General features: G+C 41.6%; 1 protein-coding gene across 1 annotated transcript; it reads right to left on the bottom strand.

Annotated features, from left to right (window-relative positions):
* Positions 1-702: 702 nt before the first annotated feature.
* swap70b (switching B cell complex subunit SWAP70b) lies at positions 703-23,679 on the bottom strand. The gene is made up of 12 exons (XM_064312015.1): positions 23,524-23,679; positions 20,064-20,204; positions 15,210-15,383; positions 13,991-14,218; positions 12,790-12,936; positions 11,949-12,057; positions 11,491-11,672; positions 6,144-6,251; positions 4,679-4,845; positions 3,257-3,455; positions 1,995-2,091; positions 703-1,876 (listed from the first exon to the last, which is right to left on the bottom strand). The coding sequence occupies exons 1-12, from the start codon at positions 23,617-23,619 to the stop codon at positions 1,758-1,760; spliced, it is 1,767 nt and encodes a 588-aa protein (XP_064168085.1). The 5' UTR covers positions 23,620-23,679; the 3' UTR covers positions 703-1,757.
* Positions 23,680-25,246: the final 1,567 nt, after the last annotated feature.

The following is a 25,246-nucleotide window of genomic DNA, read 5'->3' as shown; positions in this document are numbered from 1 at the left end:
ACTGTGTAACCACTTTAGACACAATATATGCATTTTTAATTACACGAGCTATGCTTCGTTTCGAACGCGATGTAGACATGATTACACAAAAAACAGGAAGCGAGTGAAGTGCAAATGAAATCGCTTGCTGCAGTCTTAGAAATGAAACCGTTTTTGTATTTTACTTCACCTGCCGAACCATTTCAAAAATTGGTAACGGTTTTAGTTTTAAGTATCATAAAAATGCGGCTCTAAAGTGAAAAGTGTGGGTATCATGTTTGATGCCCTTATTGGTGTAACGTCTCGGAATGATCTTCTACATAGATTTTGTCTGGGTAAAACTGCCTGTCATGAAATGCACTCATCTCAAAACACCATATAATGCTGTTCATGGGCTGCTAGCCGGAAAGACATGGAAAAACAAACCAAAAAACACATCCTAGACTATTCCCTTACTTCAGAATACAGTTTTTCTGGGATTGCGACAATTTGGATACTTCAGCCCTTGCACATCCTGAGCTATCAACTGGTACCCTACCAGCCATCTCCCACTGTCCCAACCCACAACTGCATTTTTGAGTACTGGGCTTACAGGTCACTTCAGATAACACCACTGTACATAGACATGAAAATGTCTGGTATAGGCTACTGCAAAGGGTCAAGTCATTTATATTTAGGCCAATTCCAACAGATTACAGTCGTAAAAAACGCATTTCACAAATATTCAGAAAAAAATTCTTTAATGTGATTGATCATTTTAGTGACATGTTTTGTTCAACCAGAAAAAAAAAGACTATTTCTCCATTCAGCCTAACCTAAAACAGAGATAAGCATTTACAATTTTGACAACAAAGTAAAACTGGGGTTTAGTAATGTCCTTTAATGGTTTTATATCAAATACCAGCACTATTTCACAAAAATTGAAAACTAAAATGACACAACTACTCTGTTTCTATACATTTCAAATATCACTCCCTTTTCAAATGCATATACAAAATTCCTTTTGGACTTTACACAAACATTTCAATGTAAAATAAAAAATCTCTGTTTCTCCAAGTGTTTTCCAGATATTTTCTATTATTAAATAATATTTCAAACAAAACATACAATTATAATCTATTGCAGTACAGTAGCATGATGGTTAGAGATGTATAAAATTAATTTGATTACATACTACATTACAAGAACTGTGGACATTTAAAAACTAATAAAACTGTCATTCTGCACACATTGTCAGTGGCAGAAAGATAATGACACTGTTAATAAATACAGAAATAGGACTGAAATAGGATATTTCACTTCTCTACACTTTGGCAACAAAAGTAAAAGTAAGGAAAATGTACGCTGAGAAAAACAACTTAGAAAATCAGAGTATGTAGTTTCTACTGAATGATGTGTATAGCATCCCTTCAGAACAGCCAAAATATCTCTTGGCTATTCAACCACATGCAGGTAGAATGGCATGAGTAGAATGGCTATAGATAGCAATAGGTCATCAGGCTCACTCGAATCAACAAACATTTCCACCTACAGAGAAGCATTCGGACAAAAGTTTGACTGCTGCTGTTCTGAGCTTGCAGCCCTGGGTCCCAGCTGAAACATTATTGGATTCTGACACAGAACCTGGGGTGTTAAGAGCAAAAGCCAAAGTCCCTGTGATGCAGTCCTGGGTTTATTGTTAACACATTAAGTCTCTGTTGCACTCAGGCAACTTTGTCACATTGATACAACATCACAGCAGTGTTGGGAGGAGGTGGTGTGTTAGTTGAGGTGGGGCACTACTGGGCCTGGGCAGGCCTGCTCCTCTTCTCCTGCCATTCCTTCTCCCTCAGGCTCAGCTCTTTGTCAGTGAATGCTGCCGGCCCCCAGTTAGTGATCCTCTGGGGCCCCTTTGAACCTGAGGAAAAAGAGAAGACAAAGGGATTGGAACTGGACATACAGAGTTCTACAATCACTCTGCTACGGTCACTTGACACTGGGCCCTCAGACAATGTTGCTTGCTGGCAGTCATTCACCTGGCTGAATGAGACGAATCAGACCCTCATGATGTGCAACTTTGTCCTTCCAGCTCCTGGTTTCATTGGCTGCATGCTCCAGTTTCTTCATCACTTCCTGCAACACACAGCAACAGATGCACATTAGACTTTCATTATGAAAATTCAGATATATTCTTTAATTTTGCCACTAGGTGGCGACACTAAATCCTTTTTTAAATGTTTTCTTGCCAATTGAATGGAATAGGGCTTTCTGCAAACTTCATTAGTGGGAGGGCTTGCCAGTGTGGCAGGAATTGGCTTGTACGGTAGTAGTTAGAACAGAATTCTTTTATATTTCCTTCCTGTGAAAATTCTTTCCCCATGGCTACAAAACAGACCAAAAGTGTTTTTGCATGCAGAAGTGAGCAAATGCTCCCCCTCCTAACAGATACAGATTCCCTTTTTAACAAATGGCCACTAACAAATCTTAGACCAGTCAAATTTCTAAATTTAGTTTAGTTTAGGCAATATTACAACACTGCAGATTTACAACAAACTGAAATCAGAGTTAATAATGAAGTCAAGCATCATCCCATATTTTAAATAGACAAAATATATGGAAGCAACAGAGGAATAAATATATATTTTTAAAGTGGGCTGTCAGTTGGCTTATACAACGTAAAGGGATAGTTTACTTTCTGGGGCATTTTAATATTATTTCAGCTGTAGTATAGTTGTGGATTGATCCTGACAATTTCTGAGTGTGATGAAGATATATACACAAACATTTCAGACAATCTGTTGGCTTTACAGTGACAAGTATAGGGACATTTGGGGGTTTGTAGTCTAAACTAAAGCCTTGGTTTTCAACAGGGTGTCCGTGGATCCCTGGGGGTCCTTGAAGGTACTGTAAAGGGTCCCTGGCCAGACTTGACATGCAATGACTACAAACAGATTTTGGAAAATATTTCAAAATATAAAATGGTTTATTTTAAAAATAAGTATTTTTAACTTATGGTGGGGTGCCCTGGACGTATTTCAGCCTGGGTGGAGTTCCCTGGCTCAGAAAAAGCTGAAAACCCCTGGTCTAAAATACACTTCAGGTAACTCCAAAGCAACTTGTTATGTTTCCAGATGCTGTACACATGAACACATTAAATCTAGAGTGCTTATTCACGGTTGAATACATGAAAAAAAAATCTGTTTTTTATACTGTGCAGTCTCAGAGGTCCTTTTCCAGAATATGATTCATCACAAATAGAAGCTATGTGGACCAATCAGGACCATACACTGAAACTGACCTGGTACTGCTGCAGCGCCCCTTGTCTGTCGCTCTCCAGCTGCTCCAGCTGTAGCATGGCTGCCTGCAGCGCCGTCTCCTTGGCCAGCCGCTCATTCTCCAGCTCCTGCTTCTCTGCCTCCGTCTGTGAGATGGCTATCTGCTGCTGCAGGTGCATCTGCTCAAGCTCCGTCCGCTTAAATGCCTCCTCCTCCAACAGCCTGCTCACACACACACACATGCACACACATATGCACGCACACAGACGCACGTTCACACATATACATGTGCATATTACACATACATGCACAAACAAAAATTAAAGTGCACCCACATGCACATTTACACACACACAAGCACAGACAGAGAGAGAAAGAGAGAGGGAAGAAACCTAGTGAATGGTTATTACTGAAATTCCACCATGATGGGCAGCTATGAAGTCAGAGTAGCCGGAGCAGTGGGAGGAGCCATGCAGAGATGCAGATTTTAAACAGCTACTGAATTCCTGAACTAAATGTCAAATTTGGGCCTCCTACAGGAGCACGTATACAGCAGAATGTCCTGATGTTTCAGGGCCATTCCAGATTTGAGACAATACTCCAGTCCTATGTGACCAGCCAGCCAGTAGAGTACCATCTACTGCTTTCAATGGGACTGCCTGTAATGGTGTCATTACCTAATATGTTGAGTCACTGTGGGACATTTGAGGATGAAGCTGTTTGATAAAAGTTAACCTTTCAGTAATGACAGGAAGGAAGCAGCCAGCTTCCTCCTCCTGTACCTCTGTATGAGCAGGAAGGTTAGCCCTGTCCCTAGGAATGCACTGGGGAACTCCCCACTTGCTGTAGATTATGTGTAAAAGGAAATGACACGAGCGTACAAGGGCACACAAAGGAATATACATAATCTGCATTCCCGAATCTCATGTAATGACTCAGTAATACATACGCCAGCTTCCTGTCTAAAGTTTTGAGACTAAAGGATCTGGAGCGAAACTTTGTATGGCATCCCATCATCAACCTATGAACTGTTTCACAGTTCAGTGACCAACATCACCAGCCAGTCCATTAATCTGGTGTGTGTTTGTCTATGTCTGCATGAACCTTACAGTGTGAGTGTCTGTTTGTATTTAACTGTGTGTAATTGTGTCTGTGTGTTTCCAGACTTTGTTGGGTGTGTGTAAATCTGAATTCTGCTCTTCATGAGCAGGGTCAGCAGGGCACGGGTCAGAGAGTTTGGCATGAATGTGCCTGCACGTGTGCGGACCTATGCTGTATACATGTTGCAAATGAATTGTACACGTGTTGCATAAGAACAGCATCTGCATTTTACACATGCTGTATAAGCGTTCTATGTAGACTATACAGGCACTGTAGTTCTGTTGAATATGGGCAGCATAAACACTGTGTATTCGTGTTGTATCTGTGTTTTCGGGGGGTCAGACCTGGCCTGCAGCTTGCGAACGGTCTCCTCGTCCTGCCGGGCCTGCCGCTCGGCATCTAGCGCCTCCTCCAGGCGATGGTACATATCTTCCAGCTCGCGCACGCGCTGCAGGTACTGCTCCAGCTCACAAGACTTCTGTGCCACCTGCTCCTCCATCTGCTGCCGCACCTGAGTACACACAAATACAGATGGAATACAGACTTAAGGGTTCTCTCTCGCTCACACAGGCGCGAGTAGCATTCATGGTTGCTTAAATAATGGCAAGCTGCCCAGGTCCCAAGGCAGCAAAGCACCCCCACACCATCACACTACCACCAGCATGTTTGACTGTTGGTATGAAGCTCTTACTGTGAAATGCTGTATTTGTTTCACGGCAGACATAATGGGATCTGTGTCGTCCAAAAGGTTTACAGTCCATAAAACATTATCCCAAAAGGCTTGGGGATGATCCAGGTGCTTTTCTGGAAATGTGAGAGGAACATTGATGTTTCTCTTGGTTAAAAGTTCTTTCTGCTACTCTCCCGTTGTTGTCTCTTTCTTTTTGTGGAGTCATGAACACTGAACTTAACTGAGTGACCAATATTGTCATTAAGCAGGTGGATTATTCAAGGACAGGACCAGAAGATATAACAAGAACTGCTACAATTTCCAATTAAATACTTATTTTTTCCAAGAATGACAAATGAGGAAGTAGAAACCAAAAATTTTTACTTCCTGAAAATTTGTACAGTGAGTAACAGAGATGGTAATTTATAGTCTCTGTTGGTTTTCTCGTGGATGAGAAATGTAAATGAATGTCTATGAGATCAGTGAGTGAACACCATGACTTGAAGATTTGTAGGGTTAGAGTTTAATGAGAAACTAAAGCAAATGTTGAATTTTATGCTAGTTGATTCAGTTCACCATTCCCTTGATTCTAATCAGAACCAAGAATATGGATTTTTTTTTAACTAAATTGGTTGGATTAAAAAAAATTAAAAAATTGATTCTTATTTCTTGAAAAAATATTTTAACAGGGTGCAGAGAGCCAAGAGTCACAATCTCAAAATGAAGACTAGAACTAAGGAGGTAAGAGTGGTTGTCTGGCAGTTGGAGGGTTGCCGGTTCGATCCCCGCCCTGGGCGTGTCGAAGTGTCCCTGAGTAAGGCACCTAACCCCTAACTGCTCTGTTGAATGAGAGGCATCAATTGTAAAGCCCTTTGGATAAAAGCGCTATATAAATGCAGTCCATTTACCATTTACCATTTGAAAAATGAAATCAAAGGTTATTAAAATGCATCCCTCACAAAAATATACTCTGGGGCACTGATGAATTCTGCAGTGCAATAGCCAAATCAAACTGTGAGTTGGCCTGGCCTGGCAAACCTTTTGGTTTGAAAGTGAATTGTGAAGATATAGAAAAGTACAGGAAAGTACTGCATTCACGCATGGGTGGGGGAGAACTGCATTCACGCATGGGTGCTCACCATCTTCTCCCTCTCCAGATCAGTCCTGTAACGGTCCTGCAGCTCGTTCTGGGTCTGCAGCCTCCGCCTTTCCTCCTCCGCCGCCTCCGCCGTTGTCTCCTCCAGCTTCTGCAGGAACCCGAAAAGAAGATCCCTTTCATCAGCCACAATGCACAGAACCAGCAGCGCTACGCTAACACCAGAACCAGCATTACTACACTCACACAGAACCAGTAGTACTACGGTCACACAGAACCAGCACTACTGCCCTCACACAGAACCAGCATTACTGCCCTCACACAGAACCAGCATTACTGCCCTCACACAGAACCAGCATTACTGCCCTCACACAGAACCAGAATTACTGCCCTCACACAGAACCAGCATTACTGGCCTCACACAGAACCAGCATTACTGCCCTCACACAGAACCAGCATTACTGCCCTCACACAGAACCAGAATTACTGCCCTCACACAGAACCAGAATTACTGCCCTCACACAGAACCAGCATTACTGCCCTCACACAGAACCAGCATTATTGCCCTCACACAGAAACAGCATTACTGCCTCACACAGAACCAGCATTACTGCCCTCACACAGAACCAGCATTACTGCCCTCACACAGAACCAGAATTACTGCCCTCACACAGAACCAGCATTACTGCCCTCACACAGAACCAGCATTACTACACTCACACAGAACCAGCATTACTACACTCACACAGAACCAGCATTACTGCCCTCACACAGAACCAGCATTACTACACTCACACAGAACCAGCATTACTACACTCACACAGAACCAGCATTACTACACTCACACAGAACCAGCATTATTGCCCTCACACAGAAACAGCATTACTGCCTCACACAGAACCAGCATTACTGCCCTCACACAGAACCAGAATTACTGCCCTCACACAGAACCAGCATTACTGCCCTCACACAGAACCAGCATTACTGCCCTCACACAGAACCAGCATTACTGCCCTCACACAGAACCAGAATTACTGCCCTCACACAGAACCAGCATTACTGCCCTCACACAGAACCAGCATTACTACACTCACACAGAACCAGCATTACTACACTCACACAGAACCAGCATTTTAAGACTACTGCCTCACACAGAACCAGCATTACTACACTCACACAGAACCAGCATTACTGCCTCACACAGAACCAGCATCACTACACTCACACAGAACCAGCATTACTACACTCACACAGAACCAGCATTATTGCCCTCACACAGAAACAGCATTACTGCCTCACACAGAACCAGCATTACTGCCCACACACAGAACCAGCATTACTACACTCATGCAGCACCAGTGCACTTACACTCAAAACCAGTTTTTGCACTAGCTCAGGCAGCCATTTGTGTTCCTCAATAAAGACGTTTGTTTCCTGGTGCCTACAGCACACTTTTGGGGTTGGAATTTTCCTGGAAGTACTTGCTCATCAAAAGAATTCCTGAAACTATCTAATGCATAAAGTTAAGCAGTAAGAATCTGTTAAACTGAAAACATGCAGCCAGGGGCTCACTGGTTTAATGTTCTAAAAGCACAGATCTGTTGTATCAGCAGAAGGTTAGAAATGAGACCTGCAAAGCGAAACAGGTCTATTATTACTCATGGGGAAGTGAAATCAGCCTGTGGATTTTAGCAGTTTGAAGAGAAACCTTCACCAATGCTGATGTCAGCCTCCTCTCTCCAATAATCTTGTCAGACATGAAGGTAGGAGAAAGCAGGGAAATACTTTAGTTTTTAACATCTGATTATCCATTAACATCAGCCATTTTTCAAGCATTCCGACAGCCCTTAGTAGTTACTGTTGTATTGTTAGAAGAGGAAGTACAGAGGGAGGGGCAGCTTCTGACCTTTCCCTCCCTTCCGTACAGCCAAGAATGAGTCAAACTGCACTGAGAACCACACAGCACTGAGAACCACACGGCACTGAGAACCACACAGCACTGAGAACCACACAGCACTGTGAGAACCACATATCACTGAGAACCACACTGCACTGAGAACCACACAGCATTGAGAACTAAACTGCATTGAGAACCACATCGCACTGAGTACCACACTGCATTGAGAACCACATAGAACTGAGAACCACACTGAGATCTTGACTACACAGCTCACTCTGCTCTGTTCCTCCACACATTATGTATACACAGTATATATTGTGAAACTGTGAAAATATTGTAACTGTCAGGCAGGTTATGTTACATGCACCTATCAGGACTGTTTTTCAGTGTGTTGCTCATTAAGTCTGTCACTCTGTTCTGTTCCTATTGTATGTTAATTACTGTTCCCCTTATTGCTCTTGTAAGCTGCATTAAAAGTATTATAACTAGGACCACCAGTTCTTCTCTATCATATGATTATCTATGATTATGTATGTATTTGAACTGTTATTCTCCAGTGGTAACTGATTATACAGTTACTTGGCTATCCTGATGTTAATAAAAAAATGAGTTAACCTAATATAAGGAGAGGTAAGAAGGAAAGTGAACATGGAACATCAAGTGTACGCACTACACCAAGCATATCTTTGACCCGACTGCAACACTATCCACGTGGAACAGTGACCGTTTGGATTTCATATTTTGGTATGCAAATGATTTCTTTACAGCTTTCCTTCATAAGTTGACATCTGTATGTCATAAATAATCATACCGAATCAGACAAAAAGGCTATTGAGCACTTGTTGGCAAAGAACTGAAGTACAAAGATAACTGGTTCATGACACATTGTGCATGATCCTCTACTTGAGAATCCAGCAAATAAAATAACTAAATCAAACAATAAGTGGGAAGATCTGTCTTCAGTATCTCCCTAGAAATGATCATGGCCACAGAGCACCAGGGCACAATTGGGTATAAATACAGACGTCTGTGCACCAACACTGAACCAAGAAGGGTGTATGAACAGGGTCACAGGTTCCTGGGTTTTAGTTTTTCTAGTTACATTGTTAAAAAGCTGAAAAGGCTTGGTTTGAGGAGGCCTGTCCAAGGCTGAGTGGCAGGTATGTGTGAAACTCGGGGGTGGGGGTGGGGAGGGGGGGGTGTTTATCCACAGGGTGAGAGTGACCACTGTGGTTCCAGGGTCCATGTTTTTATTGTCCTGCCTGTGAATGGGCAGTCTGTACGAGAAAGCCTCTCATATCACCAAGACGCCATTCTGCACTCCTGCATTTTCAACAACACAACAGTGCAATGAAGGCCACACAAAGGGAAACTTGTGGAAGCAATAAATCAAGTGATTGTTCACAGGTACATTGGAAGCATTATATGGGCTGAGCTTTAAATCGCACACTGTCACTTTCTCCAATAGATACAGCAGTTGCACAGTTCTTATCTACACTGTTTTCAATTCCTTTATTAGCTTCGACTTCAACAAACATTACAACACATTTTCTGAACAATCCTTCCCAACCTATTTCACCAAATTACCCCATTTAAAGACTGACCACTTTCATAGAAGGCTCAATAAGGTCAATATAAAACCTGAGTATATGTTTGTGCAGAACTGTGTGTGTATATAAGTGTGTCTGTTTGCACTGATTGCATATGTGCATCTTTGTATGTCCACATGTCATTTTAGCTGCTTTTTAAAAAAACCCATTTTAGACTATGGAGACATACTTTTACATGCATGCTTCCTCCTCTACTTTACATGTCTTGGACACAGTTTACCATAGTGCCCTGCACTTCATTTCAGGTGCTAAATCATTAACCCATAATTTTCTGTTAAATAAATGGTGTGGGTTTACTTTACTACATCTGCATAGATTGATCCACTGGTATATAGTCATTTATAAAACAATAATGGGTCTATTTCCTTCATACCTCAGTTGTCTGCTAATTGGAAATACACACAGCTATCACCTCTGCTCTAGTGATGTGATACTCTTTAAAGTCCCTCATCCCTCTACCGAATTTGACATTTTGCACCTTACAGTTGGAATAATCTGCAAATTACTTTCAATTGTTGGCGTTAAACATGTAACTAATGGCCCTGTGACTGAAATATGCTCCTGCTTTTAACCTCTGCTCTGCTTTTTAATTACTGGTATACTGCTGTCTCATTCCCCGTTGGACGTTTGTAAATCGTTTGTCTACTGTCTAGTGTAACTTTGTGTTTTATGTCAGATCCCCAATGCAAAAGAGATTTCAATCTCAATGGAGTTTTTCTGGGCTAGCTATGCCAAAGCTGTGCCAAATCTAACAGTGCACTACCAGTTCTGGAAGCATTCTAAGGAAAATATCCTACAATGTACTGAACTCCTGAACTCTATCACATTTAAACAGCACTTTGAGCATTAGCTCAGTTAAATACCCTATTGGTGTGTAATTGTGTTGTTTCTGAGGTTTTTCACATTCAGTATCTTCTAATCTGTCAGGCTGTTTGTTGTAATGGAAAATTCCAGAATAAAGCAAGGCCTTGTGTGTGAGAGGTGACACCCCCAGCAGGAGAGGGGGGTGAGAAAAGGTGGAAACTGGGGAATAAGCATTATTCAAAAGGGGGTGATTTAAAAACTAATGAGTACTAAAGAAATACTGAATTATAAAGGGAGAGTACTGGAAGAACAGGCTGAGGAGAAATTAAAAGAGAAACTGGCCCCATTGGTGAGAGTCACTCATTCCCAGGGCTGCTGTGAAGGCTTATTTTATTATAATATTAGACCGAACACAGTGCATATAAATATACAAAGAACTTTAAATAGTTCAGAACAATTTTTTAAACTGGCAGTAAAAATAAATAAACATTTCCTATTCTAATGCATTGCATGTCTGTCTGTAAAATGTCTTCATAATCAGACTTGTGCTTCCTTTACTCTTCCCAATGAATAGGAAGTTACTGCGTCTTCTAATGCTCACACTTCAACAGAATGCTAATGTCTGCAGTTCCCTTTTCAAAAGAAGGCACCAGTCACACAGACTGAGCATCTGCCACATTTAACCTGCACCACACCCCCACCTGTGCATCACTGTCGCCTGTGCCTCCCCCTCACCTGCGCCACACCCTCACCTGTGCCACACCCTCACCAGTTTCAGTACTTTCAGTGCTGAGTTTCTGTGCTGAAATGCTTTCCTCCCATTCCTGTCCATTCAGACCTAAACTGTGTCATGGCAGGACTCTCGTGTTATTTTATGTGTCTTTCCACTGTCACAGAGGATGCTGGGGTGCATATATGCCATAGGGAACGGAGGTTCTGAAGGAGGAGATATGGGAGGTGCTGCAGAGAGGTTCAGATGTCTGTTGGATGTGCTGTAGGAGATTCTGCAGGGGAGGTGCAGGTGTCTGTTGGATGTGCTGTAGGAGATTCTGCGGGGGAGGTGCAGGTGCCTGTACCTTCCTCATGGCCTCCAGTTCACGCTGCTTGTTCTCGTTGGCGATCTGCAGCTCCCTCATCCTCTCCTCCAGCTGCTCCAGCTCTGCCTGCTGCTTCTGCCGCAGCTCCTTCCTCCGCAGGCGTGCCTCATGGTGGGGGGCCGGCAGGTCCCGCTTCAGCAGGGTGATGCAGGTCTGGATGGCTGAAGGCAGGAGGCAGGGGTACGTAAGGCAAGGACCCCGAAACAGCCTCTATACACTGGGCACAGTGCTATACAACATCCTAAGCACCATCTGGCTTTGAGATCAGTGAATCTGCGCAGAGCTGCGCAGAAGGCGAGATTAGCGGTATCGCACACTGGCACTGTCGGAGAACACTTCTGCACCATAGCACATTTACACACCAGCAGCTGCCTGGTTGACATGCGCTGCTGTGATGCATGCGGGTCGGTCACTGCGTGTGCCCTGCTACGTCTCACCTTGGATCCATTCCTGCTTCTTCTTTTTGTCAGATGCGCTGATCTCGAAGCTTTTATCCAAACATTTAATAATGAAGAGGCATTTCTTTCCTTCCTTGTCTGGTAAAGACTGCAGGAGAGAGGAGAGTGAGAGAGAGAGAGAGAAAGAGAGAGAGAGCGAGAATAAAGAGAGAGAGAGAGAGAAGAGAGAGAGAGAGAGAGAGAGACAGAGACAGAGACATAGTGAGTGAGAACATTCTCATACTCATATCCAGCTCACTTCCAGGGCAGGGCATACTGAGACAAGAACAATAGGCATGGAAGCGGATGGACGAGGTTTGTTACACACCACAGATGCCCCTCTGTCAAGGCCTCCTTCAGTGTGAGCACAGAGACCAGCCAAAGCGGACCCACACTCAGGCATACCAGTCCAGTGAGCCACACTGAGGTCATTCTCAGATGAAACTGAGGTCACTCCAGAATCACAAAAGGTTCATTCTTCATGCTCTATGAGTTTGATAACTGATGCAGTCTGCCTGTGCTACTTTTTGAGACAGATTCAATTAATCAGACTTTCAATAAGCTACTAGCTTCAAGAAGGAAGTAATTTCACAGGAATGTTAATTTTTTTAATTAACTGTAAAAAATTACAAAATGGCACAGAGGTCTGTCACAGTTGTCCTTTGAACGGCATCCTTTTTCAAGACTCAGCGAGCCACCAATGCCAAAAGTAGCAGTGGGATGTCACAGCCCCCCATTCTAGGACAGTGCCCTTTTGAAGGGCTAACAATAAAAAAAATACCTTGAAGTTATTTACAAATAAATTGGTCAGTATGGTGGTTTGTGTCAGTAGACCACTGACCTCAACACAGCAGTTAGAATCCAGCATGATGTCACCCTTCTTTTCCGTAAGGTCCTCGCCGACGTAGTATGAGATGGCATTGGGCCGAAGCAGGAACCAGCGCTCCGTCCAGTTCTTCCGTTTGTGTCCCTTTTTCAGCATATAGCCCTGCAGACAGAACAGTATTAACACATCAGCATCTGCCCCATGATGCCAACACTAGCATCCGTATTGCTATGCTAATATCCATCAATATTGTTTTCACATTCATGTATAACCATACCATCAGTACATGAGTGCTGCAGGTTACATACCATGTATAAAAATAGATTTTGTTAAATAAAATAAAAGAAGTGTTTTCAAGAGTTCACTTTGTGCACGTTTTTAATTTTGCGTAAATTTTGGTGTATAGTTAATGTTCAATATTCAGAATACCTTTCTGTTTTTAGTTAAGTGATTAATGTACCAGCATATTACAGTTTTTAAGATGCGTAAAGGCTCATAAAGAGATATGATAGTTTTTTCTGACATCTGTGCATTTTTCTGTTAAAATTCCCTGAACGTGCAGGTGTGTATAGTTTGTCGCTGTAAGGCAGAGACTGGGTCAGTATCCCACAGGCCATGTGGCACTCAGCTGAGGGGTTGGGGGGGGGGGCACAGCTGGCACGGCTTGGCACCACCAGCGTCCTGCCCTCCCAGCCTGTCTCTTTCACACCAAGCCAAGGGACATTGGCAAAGAGAGGAGGTTCAATGGGTACCATTCATGCAGTCTGCACCCCCAAAATCTACACCACCCATCACGCTGGGATACCTTCATCATGACATCCCAGTACTGGACAATGACCCCCGTTCACCATGAAGGGGGGCCTAAGCTCCCCCTCTGACAGTTTCAAATATCAAAACAAGGCCAAGCAAACCCACCACATTATAATCATGCTAACCATACCATTCATGCTTTCTTATTTTATGTCAGTTCCCATACTGAGGGGAATTCTAACGGTACTGCTCAAAGTGACTCCTTGTGCTAGCTTCTTTCAGTGTCTCTATTTGTCCAGGTGTGCGGTGAGCCAGCAAATTTCATTCACCGGTTTAAAACTCTGCAATGCCTCTGAAACATCAAAGCATGCGGAGGGAAATTATTAACAGACTGAGGGTGAGTATCAGTAGGAGGTCTGTGTTCATGATCAGGGCAGAGAGGAGAGCAGTCAGGGAGGGGCCTCACTTGTTTGAGCACATCCAATATGAGCTCCTGGAAGACCTCGCTGATGCCCATGGAGAGGGTCTGGTGGTCCATGCCCATGCTGAAGGTACCGGTGCCAACGAGCTCGATCAGCTCCCAGACACTCAAGCACTGCTGTTTGCTGCTCAGCTGCATCCTGTACTCCTCAAAACGCTCCTCCACCCAGCTGCCCCCCATCGCCTCCGTCAACTTCCGCAGGAAGTACTCGATCTGCAGGGAATTACCGGCACCGTCTCCATTACCCACAACTTCTACAATCATCACTGTGTTATGCTAAATGATGAGTCACTGCACTGTCCAATGGTACATACGAGCTAACAAATCACTGCAGACCAATCCAACGGAGCGACAATGCAAAGCCAAAGCAACAGTTTGCTGAATTTCTGTAAATAGATACAGACAGAAAAAAATCTTTCAGCCTAGTTCATTGTCCCCGGGGAATCGAAAGGGGATGTTTTTAATTGAGCACAGAAATTTAAGAACTAACGCCAGGCCTATGGTGTTGTAAAGCTATAGGAAACAGCTCACTTCCTGATCCAAATTTGTTTGCTGACCGTCCAAGCGGGACAGACACAGCATGGATCGTCACAATCACACAGGAAGCCATTAGCTCACCTGAAATACCTGTTCCTGTCTTCAACAGAAATCCACAGCAAAACAACACATAACTACATACTACTGCACAAGCACCAGGATCTGTTCAATATGTTGCTCCTTCCAAAAGTACAAGCATTTTGTAAGACTGTAAATGCAAGAAACATCGTGCAAGGGCAGTTACATACAGAATATAGTGTCATCTATGCAAGTGAGTAATAAAGCTGGAATATCAGAATGTAACTGAAATACACTGGACTTTGCCACATTTTTTAACTTTAACATTATTTCATTGTTCTGAAAGGTTTGTAAATAATCAAACACCATGGTAACTCACTCATAATAAAGAGACCACAATTACATTACATTCTGACACTTAGCACACTTCTCCGGAGTGACTTACAGCGATTACATTTTCACATACAATTAATTAATACAGTCACATATTTTTACTGAAGCAATTCAGGGTATTCATATTTTGAAATCTATGATAGGCAACTTCTGCAAATTTGCTCATAAGCATAAAAAATCAGCATGCTGACACAGGCACCATATTAGGAACCACAGACAGAAAGAGGAAGGGTCTGAGAAGCACTGTCAGACCCACCTCCTCGGTGACGATGACCAGTGGATAATTGTCCTCCGACAGAAAGTTGAAAATGCACCAGATCTTGAAGGCATAGTCATCTGTGATCAGCAGATGGCTCCTGTTGAGGTTTTTTCTGGCACAGAGAGTCCAGCACATCTTGTTAAAATCCACCCTGTCAAAGTTGTCCTGGACCTACAGCACAGAGAGAAGGAGATCAGCAACCTGCTAGAGATATCATGAGGAATAGAGTGGGTCATGCAACCAGCACCTTCAGGTCCCAAGGAACTGCCCAAGATCAAACGCACCCCTGCTCATCTGTGAAACATGATATAATCATTACGGTATTATAGGGTATTACTGTTAGGGCATGCATAGCTGCTACATGTGCTGGCTCATTTGGCTTATTCGAGGATGTAGCAGCAGCAGAATGAACAGGACAGGTGTTTGGAGGCTTGTCTTCATTATGGTGAGAATTCTTTGGTCATAAACTTTAGAACTCCTGGGCCTATCAGGCCCTTTGCGATTACTATGCTCACCAGCACTCTCTTTCTTAATGTTCCAAACAGTTGATTTTGGTATGCCTAAGGTTTGACCTATGTCTCAGACATTCATTGGCACAACTGTAGTCCTGACGCTGACGAATGCCAATAACAGACTCCAAAGGCAATGGGGGGTGGGGGGGGGGGCTATGTATAAAAAGTGCAGCTATTTCTACCAAAAGCCTTTAGTAAAGGCTGATTAGGTGCACTTTAACCACAAATTTTTGGTTACAAATATGAAATTATAAAGTACACAGCCAAGAAATCTTTTTTGGCTTTGTCCCAAATATTATGGACCTCACTGTATATTGTCACAGACATATGATTTTTACCCAACAACACCCACCCCTATATGACTATATATGTGTGGATGTATCAGTTCAGATGAGAGATACAAAATTCACATTTTCTCTTAACTTAAACTTGCAGTGAAAAGCTGTGAAATGGCCTCTGTGTACAAACATGGCTAACTGAAAGAAAGGCCTACACATTCAGTGATTGACACTGCTACTCGCTGTGTCTCCATGGAAACGGCTGGCAAGTGAAGCCCTGCTAATAATGGGCATAAGGGAGTGAAGAACAGGACTGAAAGCAGGGTCTGAGGCCTGAACATGGCTCGGTACAGGACAGAGACGCTGCAGCTCAACCCTTTGACCACAAAGTATGTCTATGTACAGTAAAACCTGACACAAAAAAATGAAGAGGAAACTACACGGTGCATTAACTGCCTGAAATAGCACATATTATAAACCCAAAAGGAAGCACAGTGTGAAACAATAGCTCATTAAAAGCACATCAGTATTCACAGACAGGCTACTACCAACATGCTATCTGCACTACAGATGGGATGATCCAAACCTGGCAGGTTATGAGTAGAGGCCTGAGGTAAAAACAGCCCTAAGGTCACACCTAGAAGAGATGTCCCCGTTCCCTTGTAGACATTCCCAACCATTCAATGAAATTACACCCATTGAAGATCAAAATATTAGTGGCACAATATGTGCATATTTTAAAGTCCTACAGCACAGGCCAGATTCTAAATTATTGGGTCATTCTCCAAGCACAATGTTTTCAGAAGTCACAGCAAGAAATTTAACAAGGATAAACACAAAAACATTTTTGATAAGAGACCTGTTTTTACTAGTCTAGTGAGAACAATTGTTGCTCAAAAGCCTGACTGAGATAGATAACTCAGACAGTAAACGATTCTATTCCCAGAACAGCAGAGTCAGCGAAAAGAGTAAGAGTCAGGAAGCCCAATCTCACATCATACACCGATAATGATGGGATGGAGCAGACCAGAACATAACAAAAGGATAAAAGATGGCTTTTTCCTCTTCTTGCAATCTTGTCATCTTCAGCACTTATTTTCTCTCTGAAGGAAATACTCAACAATACTTGCACCCCCTCCCCCCTCTCCTGCCCAGGAGCTCCACCAGTTTCTTTTCCCCAACAATGGCTGCCTTGTTAAAGGCCAAGTACCGGTAGTTTCTTTCTGCTCTAAATAAACAGTCATTTGCATTCGGGAGAGTAACGAGCCATGGTGCCTTATAAATGAGCTTTATAAAGGCCCGACTGCATCATGGAAGGCAAGCCTGCTACATCACTGAACAAAAATAACTGACAGCTTTACAACCGCAGCTGAGTAGAAACAGTGAAGAAAGTAGCACATGCAGCAAAACAATTCAAAAATAGACCCAGGCACAAACCACTTAAACCACTTAAACTTTATCGTTTAACAGCAGAGGTAGAGCACCTAATGCACTGTATGATATTAAAGTGAATAAAGTCACTTTTACTAATTCTCCACAAAAGCAGAGCCTTGCTTATAATCAACAAATAAATGAAAATAATAAACTTGTGCAAACTGCATACCAACACAGAAGATGTTGTTAAAGCGTTTTACAAAAAATCCAAAATGGTGGAAAATTCAGTATGATACCCTTTTACATTCCTAGAGGAAATTTTAATTAAATGTATCTAACTACCAATTGTTGTGACACTACATCATTTTGGTCAGGAGTTCCATACTTCTGAAGTTTGGATTTTCAAGTGTCTGTTATAGCTTCACTGTTTGGACCCCCTAATAATAAATTGGGCCTGATCTGTTCAAGAATCTACATAGAGGTGGCATCTTTAAAATCTCTCCTACTAATCTCCCACAAATTTCGAAAGAGGAAAACAGGGAGTTGAGTAAGAGGAAGTGGTGTTGACTTCTGTCCCTGTGTCAGCAGGTCTGATGTGACCATGTCCTTCCTGGTGTTTTACTTCACATTTACCTCATTTCCAGTGGAAATGCAAAGCACTCCCACTCACCAGTATGGTTGTACCCATCAGGGCTGCCAGAGTGATCACACCCAAACAAAATGAGCATTCACATCCTAAACCAAGGATGAACATCAGCATTCAAGCCTGCTGCACAGGAAATTATGCAATAATTATGATTCATTTTCATAATTCATAGAATATTACATATATGCAGTATTGCTAGTGTCGTTTTTCAAAGCAACTTTTCGTTCACGTTGATAGCTTCCCTCCGAAATAAACTAATTTTAAGTATCAAAGGTGGTTCCATGAAATTTCTGATTACTTCTTCTGGGTAAAACAATCTAATTGTTTGTCTGGAATGACATACATACAGCAAGAAGTATTTTGTCCAAAATAGCATGAATCTAATATAGTATACTGAAGGATTGCAGTGAATACTGAGTATATGCTAGCTTGTTTAGATGATTGCAGACAATGATTCACCTTGCTATATCCTCCTAAGATCTGGCAATTCATTGTGTCCCCTATAAGGGCCATGAGTCTCAGGTCTTAATGTCAAGAACCATATATTCTAATGTGCTGAAACCTACACTACAAGTGACATTCAATAACAAAACAAGAAAAGTAAAAACAAACGTTGTTTGTTTTAATAATCCTGTATATCAAAACACCACAATGTTTGCTTATTGTATTGTAGATATTGTTCAGAAATTTACATTTTACTTAGCTGACCAAATGTTAAGTTTAATTCACAAAAATGTTCTATTGATACTCTTCAGCATAGTTGCCTATACAAAGTCCAATGTGTCAAGTGCAGATAATACATTTCTTTGTATAATAAAACAGAGGTGATTGTTATAATCATTTTTATATTGAAATGGAAATGTGCTTAAATATAGCAGATTATACTCTTATCCAGAATCTAAACATCTTACATAGCTTTGCATACTATACATTTATACAGCTAGATATTTATTGAAGGAATTCAGGTTAGGTGCCTTTCTCAAGAGTACAACAGCAGTGTCCCCCAAGGAATCAGTATGTCAAGTGACTTAACCACATAAACCATCCAATAACTGCCTTGCTTTCTTCACAGATGTTTGAGAGTCGGTTAGTATAGGTTTCAGAAGATGAGTTGTATGCATGAAATTGACTGTTGCAATACTGCATTTCAAAAGACCAGCAAGACCGCCACACCATCATGAAAAAAAACTCAAGTCACTTATTTAATTCTAGCACATTTTTTACGTTTTATTTTTTAAATCACAGATCTTGCTATGAGATTTCTTACTGAGGCAGGCCACCTTAATAAAACCAATGCAAAGTTTTCAATCTACTTTACAGGCATTTAGCAGATGCTCTTATCTCGCGTGACTTACACAACTATTCCATAGCATTTACATGGCATCTGTTTATACAGCTGGATATAAATTGAAACAATGCAGGTTCAGTACCTTGCTCACAGGTCCAATGCATCCTACCCGGGAATTGAACCTTTGACCATTAGGTTACAAGACCAGTTCCTTAACCATTACACTACACTGCCACCCAATGCACTAACCAAATCACAGGGAAATCAGAAAACACAACATTGTGAGCTGAAGCACAGTACTCTCTTGCTAGAGGCTAGATAAGACTGTGGTACACAGAGTACCACAAATGCTTCGGGGGGACAAAGTTCAGGTTACATTTCTGGCTACATTTCATTGGTATTGCAAAAATGTGTAGGATCTGTGGTTTTAGTCTTGTCTTCTACATACTGGAATGCTGTGGTTCTCAAAGCAGTGTCACTTACGTAGGATAAAAAACACCACACACACCTTGACTGAGAACTCCCTTTTCCCTGCAGAAGTTCTACCTATTAATATGAGCCAAAAGAGAAAACCTGTGGCCATAGTTCAGAGGGAGATTGTGCCATACATAGCATCATTTACCATGGCTTCTGATACAAACAATGTTTTACCACAACAACCCATTATGACATCAACAGAGAAATACCCATCAGGGACCTGACACAGTGGGGACGAGGAAGAGGAGATGGAGGAGGAAGAACATATGTACTTGCCTTGTCCAATATGAACTTGTTGAGGTATGGCATGTACCCTTGGTTGGACACAGGCCCCTCGTCGTCATCTTTGAAATGCTCCTCCAGAGCCACAGGGTCATGTGGGATCTTCATTACAGTGCAAAGGTTGTGGGACAGCACCTGTAATGCCAAACAGTCAGTGGCCCAGGTAAGGGGAGGAGCACACCACTCACATCAGAGCCCTGAGAGTTCAGCACACAATAGGCTTTCAGGACAACAGCTATCAACACAGCTTATCACTCTAAACCAACACAGCACATGAGTAGACTTCCCTGAAAAAACAGCCTACAGGACAAACCAATTCAAGACAAGACCTATACCCAGTCCTATAGCAAATGGCCACTTGTTACTTAAAGTAACATTATACTTTTAATCACAACCATTATGTTTTTTCCAACTGATAAACCAGTAACAGCTAAAACAAGAGTCGCTAATTTTGAAGGTAAAAAAAATGCTTGCGAATGTGTGAATTGTTTTCAATTGCAACTGTGCTCAAGCATCTCTATTCCTAGTATTGTACACAGGCTGTTTAATGTTTTGCTACTGTAAGAAACTGGATTAGATAATCTACTCCAACAAAAGAAATGTGGCCAGGATGCAAAATGCAAACTTGTGTATCCTAAAAATAATCATTCCTGCTGCCCTGCAATCTCTCACAATATTTTCCAAGATAAGATGAGTTCATCAAATGTGCCAAACAACAAAAAGCTTCAATAAAGGAGGCACACCAAGAATGTTGAGTGAGTGGTGAAGTAGAAGGCAGTGGAGTGATTTTACCCAGGATGCACTGCATTGTTGTTGTGTGTGAATAGAGGCCTGGCTGCAGACCAGTTTTATCAGAGCACTGCACAGGCACAGGCTGCTGCCAGCCAGGCAGGAAAACAACCCTATCCTCCCCTATCAGGGCTGCTCTGGAGCAGGACAAAACCAGTCAGTCAGTAACTCACAGTCAGTCAGAGCTCAGCTTGTGGTCAGTTTGCTGCTGATGAGAAATTACTGATAACAAGGCAGTATTGTAGCCTGCTGTGTGGCTATGAAGGGAGTAAAAAGTATAAATAATGACTTTGATTGTACACATTTTTTAAAGATCCAATCTAAGCTCAGTAAGTAAAGAGGGTCCCCTGTCAATAAACTCTGCCCTGCACCCCAAAGAGCACAGCTTCCATCATTAGTAGACTGTAACAGGGAGTTTGCAATGGTGGGACACAATAGACTCATCCTACCTGCAGTATAGCTGGTTTAAGGGGGTATCTATGATAGGTTTCAGGGGGGTATTCGTGGTGGGTTTAATTTGGAAACTTGTTACCGCTGCATTGGCAAAGAAGTGCCAGATGCCCACAGGCCATCAGCTGCCATCTGAGGGATTCCCTGTCCTCTGCCATTGCTATCTCTGCTGTATTACTGCATTACTCACAGGATTCATACCAGCACTAAGATACTAGCTGCTACTGAAAGCACACTACATAGTAAAGGGCTGAGAAAGAGCTTCGCTTACGTGTTAAGCACAAAGAAAAGCCACCATACATGGGTAACCACAAGGTCAACAGAAATGACTTCTGTATTCAATTCAGCTAAAACAGCTTCCAGACAGATGATTATTACAACAGAAGCAGAACTAAAACCACACATGATCAGCAATTATCATGTGGGAAAAAACACCTTCAAGTATGTTTCAAACAATAAAGTCCTGATTCATCACTGATGTGGTCTTAAATAAAAATTGACAGGCATCCCTACAAGAGAATGCAGCCAGTAGGCAAGGCCAGTAAATGTCTTAGGAAATCACATTCGTTGTGAGGCAAACAGTTATGAAAGTATATTTCCCCTTATGTGGGGTTGGAAGATCAGGAAGGAAGTTTACATAAGATAGGACTTTATGTGAGAGGTGAGACTTCTGCCTTGGGGGGATTTGATCAATATAATCCGTAATGTTGCCACACAACTAAATGCACATTTTGGTAAGGAAAATTCAGCAATCACCAAATTAAATCTCGAAACTGTGATTGTGAAGGGGAAAAAATGAGCAGAAATGGGCGTTTACTTTGAAGGCACAGTGAAGGACAAACACTGCAGTCGCCATTAGACTGGGAATTCAGCAGTGACAGACTGCACATACCCAGTAACAAGATAAAACTGGCTACTTGAGGGTCCTGAGGGATTTGGCGGGGTAACAGCGGTGAATAAGGTTCATCTGGGCAAACAAGCTCAACTGGCACAACCTGTTGCAAACTAGTCACGTGTCAGCACATTCCAAACATATAACCTCTAAACATTATTCCTAAATCAGTTTCATACAAGGATTTGTTTTAATGATACAAAACAAAATTAACTCCATGAAACGCCAAACTTTTATTTAGAAACACATGTTCCTACAAGGTGCTAAAAGTTATTTCCAAATTAGACCTAAGAAAATTTTAAATACAACAAAAATATGTAACCAGTAACTGTGATATTATACACATCTGTCTTACAGGAAAATGGCAAAACAAACAGGAAATATATTCAAGTCACTAAATTATTTCCAGTATTACTTAATTCCATGTAGTCTGTGAGGCTGACATAAAAGCATTTTCACAATGGTTACAAAGATGCAAAGGGATGCATCACAAAGCAAAGGGATGTATCAATCTGCATTTGACATAAAACACATCTTCTGTTTTTCTCCTGCAGCATGTCTCTGAAGATGTAAACCTGACTAACCAACCAATACCCACCTGGGATTACATTTTCCCTTAAAAGTTCTAGAAGTAGAAGTCACCCACTACAGCAGTGATTGAAATATACAGTGTAATATGAATTTGCCACATTACAAAACAAAAAAGTGAAGGGTAAGTATCAAAAGTGTGAAGACTATGCTGAGATTACCCACTCACACGCTGCTCCGAGACATAAGGAGGAAAGCACACCGAAGCACATTGATTACAAGTCCATAACACATGAGCTGAGTCGTTCAAAATGTAACGATCTGCTGTGATATTATAAAAATCACACCTACTTGTCAATGGTCTTAAATAAAAGATCTATATTTAAACCTGCGTCTTATCTGATGTATAATTTATAACAAAACACATTCTTGTACTTCATGTAGTATTTCTTTGAAATAAAGAGCATAGATTATCAATTGAGAGAACAGAGCTGTAAATACTGCCAAACTTATCAGCCAAGGCAAACCACATAAATATGAAAACATAAATGGTCAATTCGAAAGAATTCGAAAGATTTACTTCGAAAGACCAGCGAAAATACGGTGAATATGCATTAAAGCTTTTAAATCCGTGGATAGGCGTTATTTATTTCCATTTCTAAATGGATACATAGCGGTCCACTTGTTTGCGTGAATTTGCCAGCAAGTTCCTGCGAGAGCGTGACCACTGATGAAACTTGGTAAAAATATATTTTGCAGAAAGTGCTGCGTAAAAAATATAAATATATATCGTACCTTCAACTGCGATTTAGATACTTTTCCACTTTTGTCCACATCCAACGCGGTGAAAGCATGCCATATCGCCTTCAAAAGCTCGTCCCTTAGTCCCATTTTGCGTGGCGTTCCCTCCGTCTGCTTGCTTAGTTCCCTTATAACAAAGTTTCTCTTTTTTTGCTGAGACACAATAGGATGTAGTCACATGATCGGTCGAGTGATCAGTCAACCAGCGCTGTAAGTTTTTAGCACCACTTAGCGCTCAGTGTGTGCAGAGGTGTTTATTGTGGTTTTTCAGAAATATCTACTTTTTAGGTTTACATTTTTGTTAGATTACAGTTTAGAATTACTACCAGTTTATTCCTATCTTTATTACTTATTTGATCTTCAAACAATATATTTACTGTAAACAACTGATTCAGGGTAGTAGGTTACTAATGAATTAACAAACTTTTGTTTGACAGACAATGACTAATTAATTAATGTGCTATTTGACACATTTATTCCACATCCACAACAAACTACAATGCATTGACAAACGCACTCATATATGTCTAAATGATAACATTATGACAATGTACAACATACAAGAATACACTGCATACTTAAATATGTTTTTCTTACATTTTTAAAATTAGCACATTATTAAGGGTGTGTAAACCACACAAGGCAAACTACTGTTTAAAATCTAAATTGTGCAATTTATTAAATATGGACATTTAAACAAAATATTCAGATAGTGACCACCTTGGAGTCCTTCATGAAACATGAACCCGTTTTGAAACCCCTGCAGTGAACGCTGCAGTCTCACCGCAGACTACAATGGTTAAAATCATTAGAAATGAGTGTAGATTATGTGAATGGACAGAGGCTGAATGCTGACACCATACTGCACGAGTCTTTAATCCTGAGCTTTGAGAGCACGTCTGCTGGTTTCAGTTCATCTCAGCACTACATTAACTATTTAAAGCAGCTTATTTACCTCACCTAGTTTCTTGGGCCTGAATTAGTTGATTTCAAGACAAAAACAAAAACCTAGAGAACCTGTAGCTCTGCTGAAGCAGGGATGTAGATTCATATCTTAATGCATTATGCATAACTAACCAACCAAAAAGGGTAGGCCTATATACACTACTCAGTCAAGTTAATGGCTGATGGAAGGTGACTAAGGTTATGTGGAAAGGGCATCAGGGGATTATGATTATATCCCAGTTACAAAAAGCAATTGTATTACATCAAATGTTGTACAGAGAAAAATCTCATTAGTGTCTTCACCAAAACTGCATGCTTATGTACCCCCAGAGCCAGATTTCATTTCTGTTTCACAGGCCCAATGAAACATTTCTGACAAGGGCATTTCAAAACCTTTTAGCTTCTAGTTTTCATTGACCTTAAGGCCCCATCTGATTAAAGACAGAGACAGAACCAGGTGCATCATGCCAGTCGATAGTGGGTAGATGCAGTATGCGTCTTGATAAATTCAGTATGTAGAATCCAGGCAGGCTATGAACCAAGACGTTTACCCAGTGAGTCAGTTACAGACAGGAAGGTACAACTTAGGAATCCTTTCAGGTTCCAGTTAAACTACACACAACAACTACACAGTTCATTTGTGCACATGAGCTGGGAGTAGGATTGAGATTTAGTCAGTGTCATTTTGTGGAGTAAAAAAACAACAAACAAAAAAAAAAAAAAAACAGGGACCACACACATACTGTCAAAGATTTGGGATAAATAATGTACA

Source organism: Anguilla rostrata, chromosome 16, assembly GCF_018555375.3.
Source record: "Anguilla rostrata isolate EN2019 chromosome 16, ASM1855537v3, whole genome shotgun sequence".
NCBI lineage: Eukaryota > Metazoa > Chordata > Actinopteri > Anguilliformes > Anguillidae > Anguilla > Anguilla rostrata.
This window is presented reverse-complemented; position numbering and strand designations above follow the sequence as displayed.

Bases quoted from the DNA above. Each gene is read 5' to 3' on its own strand.
- swap70b (XM_064312015.1), bottom strand. From the start codon at position 23,619: ATGGGACTAAGGGACGAGCTTTTGAAGGCGATATGGCATGCTTTCACC. The intron at 15,384-20,063 runs GCAAGTACATAT...TCTGTGCTGTAG, and splicing joins ACAAGTTCATATTGGACAAG to GTCCAGGACAACTTTGACAG. The intron at 12,058-12,789 runs GTCAGTGGTCTA...TCTCTCCTGCAG, and splicing joins ATTCTAACTGCTGTGTTGAG to TCTTTACCAGACAAGGAAGG.